The following is an 11,211-nucleotide window of genomic DNA, read 5'->3' as shown; positions in this document are numbered from 1 at the left end:
CAATACAAGGCTCCGAGACAGAATCGAGCTCGAGTCAAGATCGAGAGCTTGACTCGATATCAAGCTCGAGTCAATATCGAGCTCATAGACAAGAGCCGTTACAACCGCACTAGAGAAGGGAATCCTGGCAGGAATTATGAAAAAGCTTATTTATCATAGGTCACCCACTATGTATTTTTAATTATATCTAAAGTAGGATCCCTCCACTATAAAGGGGGTGGTTATTATTTCTGTAAGGGACAAAGTTTGGCATACATTATAACTGAGATATCATACACTCCTATATTGAAGAGTTATCATTTTTTAGTTTCATAGATTGATTCATCTTGCTTAATCCATAAATTATTTTCTTTCCAACTTTGCTTATTTTTCATTCTCTATAGTCAACACTCGATATTTTTATTCATTCTTACGATTTGTGTCAAGTTATACCACAAACCCTTAAAATTACGTACAAATTTAACTCTATCCATTTTTTTTTGGGTAAACAAACTTTTTTTACACAAATAAAAGAATGCATTATAAATATTCACCTCATAGAAACAAGTGTCAGAAGATTGAAGTATGAATTATACGAAAGAGGAAAGCGAATAATCGCCGCTCCCCTTCCCATACCCCAAAAAGAAAAAGAAAGAAACAATTTGCCTATTGGCCCTACATAGAATACTTTATTTTCATGTGTCCAATCTCACACATGCTTGAGAAAAACTAAATTCCATTAATCAAATGAATGAGATATGTATATTTGTTTGTCGGTTCTTTCACCAAAGATAAGATACTCAACTTAGTAGACACTCAATCGGTGCGCATCAAGTTTATTCTTAAAAATAAAAAATTAAATCCCAACTGGTAATCCTGTTACTCACTTGTTCGGAAGCTTCATTGTCAAAGAAAGGCAGTTAAACGGAGCTGATTAGATCCACACCCAAAAAATCACAATTAAAACAAAAATAATCAATTTGGTAGACAATCAATTTGCATTATTTTTTAGTCCTTGCATTAATAGAAAAACAAGTCGACATAATTTATGTATCTAGTCTTTGCATTACTAGGAAAACAAAGGGATCGATAATTTTACTGACTTTATCGTGGTTACCTTGTTTGCTATTTGTGTTTGGCATCCAGGTGCTTTTCTTAAATGTCCCATGTTACCCCCCTTTCTTTATCATATTCCATCTTTAGTCTCATTCTGCATCATTACTAAATGGGTGTGGAGGTATGCAAATGAAAAAATTCTTGGCAAGGAGCGTTTACATTGTATACGAAGCGAATGCAGGTTAGTTGAGTTAGAAGGATCGAATATCATATAGTTAAACTAACAAAGAATATGCAATTTTCGTATTTGGTTCAATTATTAGAGTTAATGGTGCACAAATTGGTATCCAGGTGGTTCAAGGAACAGCGCAGCAAATGCCGCTCTTCCGATCATTAGGAAGGTGACAGCAAACATAATGAAACATTTATTTAAGCATTTTTCTGAGGTTTTCACTATAATAATAGGAAACTGCGGAGTTTTCTTGACTATCTTCACCTTCTTTGTGGTAAGTCGTGGCCCCACGAATATCAAGTTGTATGTTCAATAAGGCACGTGGCTATATCAATATCAAATTTTAAGTACAATAGACCATCAATTAGTAATGTTCCTTTTGAGTAAACACTATAGCCATGTGCCTTATTTTAAATGAAATACGATCAACTAAGAACTTCACTGGTTTGGTGTTAACAGATCGCCATACTTTTAAAATCCCTACCGACTAGAATTGACCACAGCTATTCAATTTTAAGCTTTAACACTGCCTGTTATGGGGTAAATCAAGTTTTCACCATATTCTGTACAATATCAATAACAAACTCAAAAGCATGCTTCAAATTAGTGTAGTAGAAAATCAACACAAAACAAAGTCGCTATAGGTTAACACTCTTTTTCAAACACAAATATATTGGAATAACCAAGATATAAAGCTTCCAAATGGTACACTCCTGCAGCATTGGAAAACATGAAATGAAAGTTTGTCAAATGAAACTGGGGCACACTGGTCCTCTAGAAAGTCCAAGACGCACTTCCATGCCGTGATGCATGTCAGCTGGACGGAAACTTTCAGAATCCTTTGGATCTGCAGGATTTATCAAGAAAACGAAGAAGAATTCAAGAGCAACTACAATATGTATTATGAATAAAATTTTAATAACACGGACAAAAGAACAGTAAGTAAACCTAACGAAACATCAAATGTTCACTGTACAGGCATTTCAACAACATGCAAAATAACAATCCAAGTTGAAAGCAAATGATTGTCACAGCATCAAATTAGGGAAAACTAATCCTTCCCTGCATTGATGATCCTAAAAGAACAACCTATTGAGCTTGCCTATAGGTGTGCATGAACAATTTTCTTGTATTATCAAATTTATCCAAGCACACAAGTCACGATAACATGAGAGCCACGTGAAACATGTTTCAGCTAATCTAATGTCACATTATCTCACTTGAGCAGTTCATAGGGGTCTAACCATGCAGAGGGGATTTTCTAACTTCTGCCCTTCAGAGAATTATTGAGGTGAAATCATTCTAGATACAAACCTCTAGAAAACGAAAAAATTTGACAAAACAATGTTGCTTGTACAGGTTATGGACTTGGACAAAAGAGACTATTGTTCGTCAAATAATGCAACTACTTCAAACCCATTGCCTAAACTAGCTGAAAACAGTTTTAATTTTTAGAAAAACCAAATAAAATTTCAGTGAACTAAAAAAGAAGAATTGAAAATCAATTAGCCAACGGAGTTGCTTAAGTATCTAAGTAGCAGATGGCGATCAAGAGGAAGGTCAAACCAATCAAAGGCATTTCCCAAGAAAATTCATCGTCAAGATCCAGTGAAGAGGAACAATAGTCAACCATAATAGTTGGCATATTATAAACAATGTGTACCATTTAGATAATCCTCAAAACCGAAGTCATCCAAAGCTCCTGTTAAAGCCTCTAAACCCACCATTGAAGATGTTATACTTCCAGATGGCCTCTGAAATCTGCAAATACTTAGAAGTAATGAGTTTTAAAAACCGGAGACCAATAACTGCTGAGGTGAAACAGCTTCTTTGTTGTATGTACACAAAGTAAGCTATGTAACCTTGAAATACAGTACATTTCACATTTCACCAGAGAAAATATATTTGCCAGTAAAAAAATCAACATAACAGAACCTGGCAGTGAGATTTCAGAGAGACAAAGACTAATCAAAAAGGGATCTTAAACATAGAAATGGTACCTTGAAGACCAAAACTAATGACCTTTGTCAAAGACCTTTCTTTGTAAAGAAGAAAGAACTACCAAAATAAAGTTGATTTACACTTGCATATTTTCAATAGAGTTACCCACTTCTCCATAATTTTTTAATAACCAAAAATTTTCCGAGAGCCCGTGGCACACGGTTTGACATTTGGTGGATAATCCGCCCCTTTACCTTTCTCCACTTATATATCAAGCTTTTGCTTGCGACATGGCTCAAACTCGTGATGTGCGCCTAACACATACAATACATCATGGGCTGCACTGTTACCACTAGATCAAAACCTTGGGGGCTACCCACTTCTCCATGCTAATAGATTTCTTTTTGAGAAACTTAACTTAATACTAAAGTAAGATGACATTTTCTTTTTCCAATCAAGAAATAATTCTTCCAACAGTAAAAAGAGCCAAAAACCCTACCAATCAAAAGGAAAAAAAAAACCCAAAAAGAACAAAAGACTCCAAACACCATTCAAGTCTACCGATGAAGGATGTACAACACCTCAACATTAAAGGAAAATAAGGAAAAGAACATATGTTCACGTAGATAATGTGAGTCACCTTAATACACACTTTAAGTTTGATCTCAGAATTAAAGACATTCCCCAAAATCCCTAACACAAACATCCGCAAGTTTGCAAAATTGAACAAATTTTTTTGCGTCAGTTAATTTTCTGTCTCATTTGGACTGCCACGTGATGCCTCTTCTTCCTTATTGACCTTTGCATTCCATTGCGGAGAGAGTCCCACTTTGCCCCCTTTCATAGAAAAATCCTATGCAAAACTCTACTTACCTCTATCAGCCCCTATAACCAATCAACAACCAACACAGAAGAATCATTATACCTCTACTCACTTATTCAGATCAAAAGCTTTGATCTGCTCCACACATTCACGAGCATAAGAGGGTGTGTTGATTCCAATGACCTAAAAGGTTTTTCTTTTGCAATCATTCCATTAATAAGATTGGAAGCATGGTATAGAAAATTTTAGATAATCTGCTGTTATTTCTCCAAGGAGTTTAAGTACTGGCAACTAGCATTCTATAATTAGTACTAATAGCTAATGTTTAAAAGTGAGGCCACTTAAATTGCAACATTACCAGCAATTGTTAAATTTTCTCTTCTGCATACATAGGGGGTTGCAAATACTATCTGACAAAAATCAGATGCATCAGCAACGGTACAGTGTAATAACATTTTTCACTCGGTGAATGCTCCTTCATGCAGAATAATTTATATAACCCAAATGCAAGCCAGCTGCCAATGACATCAGTAAGCCATAATTTACCAAGAAAGAGGCCTTCATCAGGCAACTACAGTAAGCTAAATTGTCATGGTGCCTACGGTGCACTTTCTGCAACAGCGAGCAGCAGAACTATCCTCCACGACAGGCTAGAATTTGATGTGAAGGAGAGTAAAATAGAGGAATGCATCACATTCCGATCGTCCAAAAAGAGCCTTTTTCCATTTAATTTGAAAATTATTTCCCTAAGAGAGAAACTACGAGGACGTTCTTAAGCCGGTAAGCCTCAGGTCAAACTTACTTATTCAAATAATGTATTAGGAAAAGATTTTATATAATACCTTGAACTACATACAAGAATGAGAAACATCAATCTAGAATTTAAAGAGACTCAAAGGTCTCTACTCAAGTCTTGTATAAGTAGTAGAGACTCATGTCGCTCTATCCTATGCCCAAATTCTGAGTGTCAGACAGGAAGAAATAAACATGACTTATGAATGAAAATCCATGGTGTACTTTCTCCAGAATTTTAACTCAGAAACCTACCCAGCTCACCACACAATTGAGCTGTTAGCTAGGCAAATACAATACTTATAGAAACATCCCATTTTTTAAGGTGTAGTGTCTGGGCCAGCTTGCGCGCATTCGGCTATTCCACTGCGCACCTACTAACTCGAATTAGTACAAGTACCGGGTAACTCTGCCCACCAAGGCTTAGGCAGATGGAAAGAAATCATCTAGTGTTTTTGTCTCCGTTGGGATTTAAACTTAAGACCAATGTGCTCCTCCCCTTCGTTAACCACTAAGTCACACCCTTCGATTATATAAATATCTCATTGATTAGATAAGAATGGCATCCAATCGGGTAAGAATCAAGGAACATACAAAAAATGAGTAACAAATGATGAACATTAAAAAGGGAATAAATTTTCCCAATAGGACCCAATAGAAAATATTTCACAGTGAAAAACCATAGCGAGCAAGTGCTTCTGCATAAGTAATTCTTTATATATCAGAAAAATCAGCGCATAAGGTTATAAAAACAAAGTTAAAGACTATTACCTAATCAATCAACTATATCTCAATCAACAATTCTCTTACAACTATTCCACCCAATTCGGGCCCATTTCATACCAATAACAGGGAGGGCGATGCACTAAGCTCCCGCTATGCACGAGGTCAGGAGAAGGGCCCGAACCACATTGGGTCTTATGTAAGCAGCCCTTGCATTTTTGCAATAGGCATGACCTACTTGTTATACGAAGGCAATTTTTACCGTTGCACCAACGTTCCCCTTCAGATAGAGTAATAGACTATTAGCAAATTAATCAACTATGTCTCACTTCAAATTCCCCATCTATTCCACCATACTCGGACCCATTTCATTCCAATACCCAATAATTTATCTTTTAACGAGCTCTCTAAGGCTAGATTCTTTAAATTTCACATCTCTTCTACACTGACATAGAGAAAAAACTTTAAAATTACCTCTTTATCAAAAAATAAACTTTAAATTACTTATAATAAACGCCAACCTTGAAAGAATTTGGCGCTCGAGCTCCAACTTCATAGGTAAAGCTGACCCGTAAGTGTTGGCAAGGATCTTCCTCTTCATCTTCTCTTGCCTAACCTTCGCCTGCCAAAGTAAAAAAAAAAGAAAAAAAAGAAAAAAGGAACATATATTTAAAATTATACTAAAAACACAATTATAGCATTTAACATTAAAAGTTTGCGAAAATTTATACTTAAGAATAAGGTATAGCATATGCAATAGAGTGGCGTTGCTACCAAAATCTATTGAGATTCAGTTCTTTGTGACTCTAATTCGTCCAAAGCAAAACTTTACTAATTAATGAATTTTTACGCCATCCGTGTAATTTAAACAGTCATAACAGATTACTTACTATTTATTTTAGGCTATATTACATGCATTTACCTTTTAAATGATTGTGAAAATAGTTTGCACAAAACTTAAAATCTTCTTAAAAATAGAACTATACATGAACAGTAACATTATTGTAAGTGACAGAGTGGGCATGCTACCACGACCACTGAGATTCAGTTTTTCCTCGCTCTAATTTGTTCAAACAAATAATTTAAAGGGGAAAAAAGTGTGATAAGGAAAGAAGAGTACGGAGTGGTAGGAAGATTGGAGAGGATGAGATCCGACGATGTCACTCTTAACACCATGAAGACCGAATCGAAAAGCATCACTTCTCACTCCACCGATTTCGTGTGGTATTGTCTTTGAAGCTTCCATTGCTGATTGCTCTCTTCGTCTGAAAGAATTAAGGGAAAGAAGAAATCTCTGTCTAAAGAGAGATGGTGAAGGACGTAAAAGGAGAAAAGGGCCTCACCTGTGGCTTCTTTTGGGCCGGGCCCCTCCTTTGCCACTCGTAATAAATTAAAAAATAGCCAAATTTACAAGTGATAATTGAAAAATAGTGACAATTTCAAAACTAATCAAAATTTAGCCACTTTTTATGTAAAGATAAATTTGAACGAAAATACTTTTTAAAATTCGAAAAATATTACAGCATAATACACTGGAGTTCCAGTATAATATATCGGTCCAGCATAATATGCTGGAAGTTCATACACAGGTGCTCCAATCTCCAGTATATTATGCTGGAATTTTCCGTGTGTTGGAGTTCCAGCATAATATGCTGGAAGTTTATATACAGGTGCATCAATCTCCAGTATATTATATTGGATCGGTCCGTGTTACAGCAAAATAGTGGCTATTTTTAATGACTTTGCAAACGATGGCTATTTTTCAATTACCAATCCAAAAATTGGCTAGCCCGTGCTATTTTTACTTGCGACTTTTTATGGATTTTGAGAATTTTGAGCAGTCGAATAGCTTGCTTGACTGACAACAATAACAATAATCCAGTAAAATCCTACTAGTAAACTTTTGAGAAGGTAGTGCGTACGCAGACCTTACCCCTACCCCGAGGGAATAGAGAGACTGTTTCCGAAAGACTATCGATTCAGGCAAACGAGAAGAGACAATATATCAGTACCATCAATAAAAACTAAAGGAATAATAACTACAGCATAAAAGCCCTAAAATAGATGAAAACAATAGCTTGTTTGACCAAACTTATAAAATCAATTTACTTTGATTAATTTTTTTTTTCTTAAAAATACGTTTTAAAAAATATTTTTGATGATAATCTATGTTTCACTAATTAATTTAAAAATTACTTTTGATCAATAATTAGTATTTGTCCAAATTTGTAAAAAGTGCTTTTAATCGAATGTTTGGCCAAGTTTTGTTTCGGCCAAAAGTACTTTTTTTCTTAATAAAAGTTATTTTTCAAAGTTAAGGTATTTGATCAAGTTTTTAGGAGAAAAAAATATTTGATTAAAAATAGAAGTAGATTTGAGAATAAGAATCAAGTATCTGCCTAAAAATTACTTTTTGAAAAGCATTTTAGAAAAAAATACAGCCAAAGCACTTTGGATCCTGCATTATGACGCCGTGCACCATTTCATAGTATTGAACGCTGAAATTAACAAAGGTTTTTGGAACTTGGAAATGATTTGTTCCGGCAGTGGCGGAGCCACCTTATAGGACGTGATGTCAAATGACACCCCTTTGCGAAAAAAATACACTATGTATGTAGGTAAAAAATAAATTTATATGTATGCGTGCTATGTATTGACTCCCCATAATTTTTAGGTGTATTTACTTTTATATATTTTGATACCCCTTAATAAAACTTCTGACTCCGCCACTGTGTTCCAGCAACTAGTGACAAAAGTGTAATGTTTTTTTTCTCCTTCACTCCTGATATTATTCTTTATTTATCTATTTTCCTTTAAAGAATAGAACAGATTAGAGCCCGTTTGGACATAAGATTTTTTTTATTTTTTTTTGATTTTTTTTTACTTTTTTTCAAAATCAGTGTTTGGCCATAAAATTTTCAACTTTCACTTGAAGATGAATTTTAGAATTTTTCGAAAATTTGAAAAACTCCAAAAAAACTGTTTTTCAAAATCTTCACTCAGATCACTCAGAAAAATTTAAAAACAATCCAAAATTATATTCACGTTCAAACATAACTCTAATTTTCAAATATCATTTTCACTTGAAATTTCTTTTCGCCTTTTTGGAATTTTACAATTCTTATGTCCAAACGTCCACTTAATAAGACCTCATCCCAGGACTTCTGATCCACTGCAACCATGATGCATGAAAACCAAATTATAATATCGAGATTACAACTCATTTAATATAAGAATTTATTGGGTTTGAAATTAATTATTGTACTTCTATAATGAATTATTTAACATTAGGGATGACAATGAGGCGGGACGAGTTTTCTCTGATGTGGGGCGAGGTAACTGGTTTTTTGTACATATTTCAAGCGGGGTGGGGCAGGTTGTGGGTTGAGACCATTAAAACAATATGTTTTTATTTTTTATTTTTTATCTTATTATTCTTACAGCGTTTAACCCAATTTTGTTTGTTTATTTCTATTAGGAAAATTTACGTGCCATAGCTAATTCTTAGGGTTATTTATGGATGATAACTACCTTCTTATTTAATTGCTTTCCATAGCTACAATGTAAAAACTTACCGGTGTATACACCCAATTTAATTAAGTTAACCATAAACAACAAACTAAAGTTTATTAAGAGTCCTATTTTTAAATAATAATAGTTTTTACTTCACACACGGTGTATACACCCAATTTAATTAAGTTAACCATAAATAACAAACTAAAGTTTATTAAGAGTCCTATTTTTAAGTAATAAAATTTGTAAAGATGGAGTATATCTAATAAGGCACCGTGATAAAATTTAGGGTTGCCGTCACATTTCTATCTTTTATTCCCTCAGTTTTTCTTCTAACATTGGTTTTACTCTTCATCGCTGATTTAACAAGAAGCTGAAGTTTACTTTTTTAATGATGCAATTGCAAAATTAGTGTACAATATTATGCCAAAAACTCAATTGAGAATATATTGTGGGAGACAAGTTTAGCAAGTAAGCGTATGCTACTTTTTGCTTTGGAGTAAGCAAAACTAAATTACAAATATAACTTTAATAAATGTGGAGTTATCTTTATGTTTTCATCGAATACATGTAAGTACCAGGAAAGAAATATAGTCTGCCTCCTCTTTTTTTTTTTCCTCCTTATCAATAAATCCTAATAAACTACAATTTTGTTTTGTCGTCTAATTTATTGAACAATTTCTGAACAAAGAAATGTCTAGCTAAAAAACTTGAGTTTTTCCCAGTTGGTTTCTTGTATTTTTGGTAATTTGCTGCTAGTTCAAGTTGACGTTAACATAAGGAACATGACAAAGAATAGCAAAGAGAATTTTTATACAACATTATTTAAAATTATGTGAAAAATATATGGTAGTTAACTATGGTTATATACTAAAAAATATGGTTAAATAAAATGACATATGTCATTTATTTATAGGATGGGTATAAACACCCGGTGCGGATAAGTATTTACCTTTTAAATTTACCTATCATAGCTATATTCCAAATACATAGAGTTATTCCACTATATCAATCTTTTTCCTAAACTCTCTCTCTCTCTCTCTCTCTCCTTCTTCCATCTCTCTTCTCCCTCGGCCAGCCGCACGTCCAACTTCGTCACCACCCACCGCCGTCCAACGAGTAATAACAGTAGAGAAATCGCCGCTTGTCATCTTCTCCGGTGATGCTCTACCGGAGCCCAACCAAATCGTCGCCTCCCTTCACGTGAATCACCCTTAAACATCATCGCCACCCACCGTCAGATCCAAATCTGAAATCACGAAATTGTGATCAATCCATTACCGGCGTCGAAAATAATGGTGTAGGAAGATCGGAGGTGTCACCAGATCTAGATTTGACGGAGATGCCGTAATCCATGGCTTTCTTCCCCTTCTCTGTATCTCACATCTGAGTGTATTCGTCTGACCGGAAACTTATTCTTCCACCACTGCTTTTCATGCTGGAAAAAGGAGCGCCTCTTTCTCCTTCATTGCCTTCCACGCAGGAAATTTGTTGTATAAATACAATGTATTTTGTATTTCGTCAAAGATTTAAAGTGTATGTTGCATTTTCGCCGGAGATCCGACGGGACTTGATTGTATTCTATATTTTAAATATAGTGTATTTTATATTCTCGTCGGAGATTTGGCCGGATTTGACTGCTTCATTTTTTAATATAAATACAATATATTTTTAAAAGAATTTAAAAGTATTCTTCATTTGGTTAGTGTAAGTACAATGGTGCCTTATATTTCTCCGGAGATCCGACCGGTTTGATCATATTCTTCTTTTTAAATACAGTGTATTTTTGCCAGAGATTTGACCGTATTTGACTGTATTCTTCATTTCGTTATTTTTTTAGTGTAAATACATTCAAATACAGTCAAATACGTTCAACCTTGCGATATCAAATAAGGTTGGTATAACGACCCGATCGGTCGTTTTACTTTCTAGAACCCCGTTCCCCTAAATAACACTTCCCGTACGTGCTTTTACTATTTTATAACTTGCGGGATAGTTAGTTCGGGATTTGGAAGGGTCCGGGTTGAAATCAGAACACTTAGTTCCTTAAGGTTGGCTAAAAAGGTCAAGTTTGACTTCGATCAATATTTTGAGTAAACGACCTCGGAATCGGGATTTGACGTTCCAATAGGTACGTATGATGATTTCGAAC

General features: G+C 34.6%; 1 protein-coding gene across 1 annotated transcript; it reads right to left on the bottom strand.

Moving 5' to 3' along the window:
* Positions 1 to 1,773: 1,773 nt before the first annotated feature.
* On the bottom strand, positions 1,774 to 6,904 carry LOC104109617 (cyclin-B1-2-like). The gene is made up of 4 exons (XM_009618969.4): positions 6,667 to 6,904; positions 6,068 to 6,168; positions 2,931 to 3,028; positions 1,774 to 2,114 (listed from the first exon to the last, which is right to left on the bottom strand). Exons 1-4 carry the CDS (start codon positions 6,790 to 6,792, stop codon positions 2,014 to 2,016), a joined length of 426 nt encoding a protein of 141 aa, XP_009617264.1. The 5' UTR covers positions 6,793 to 6,904; the 3' UTR covers positions 1,774 to 2,013.
* Between the last annotated feature and the right edge of the window lie 4,307 nt (positions 6,905 to 11,211).

The sequence above is a fragment of the Nicotiana tomentosiformis genome, chromosome 9 (genome assembly GCF_000390325.3).
Source record: "Nicotiana tomentosiformis chromosome 9, ASM39032v3, whole genome shotgun sequence".
Classification (NCBI taxonomy): Eukaryota; Viridiplantae; Streptophyta; class Magnoliopsida; order Solanales; family Solanaceae; genus Nicotiana; species Nicotiana tomentosiformis.
Note: the sequence above shows the minus strand (reverse complement) of the source record. Positions and strands in the feature narration are given on the sequence as shown.

Bases quoted from the DNA above. Each gene is read 5' to 3' on its own strand.
- LOC104109617 (XM_009618969.4), bottom strand. From the start codon at position 6,792: ATGGAAGCTTCAAAGACAATACCACACGAAATCGGTGGAGTGAGAAGT. The intron at 6,169-6,666 runs GTACTCTTCTTT...TTACTTTGGCAG, and splicing joins TCCAATCTTCCTACCACTCC to GCGAAGGTTAGGCAAGAGAA. The intron at 2,115-2,930 runs GTACACATTGTT...TAAATCCTGCAG, and splicing joins TTTTGAGGATTATCTAAATG to ATCCAAAGGATTCTGAAAGT.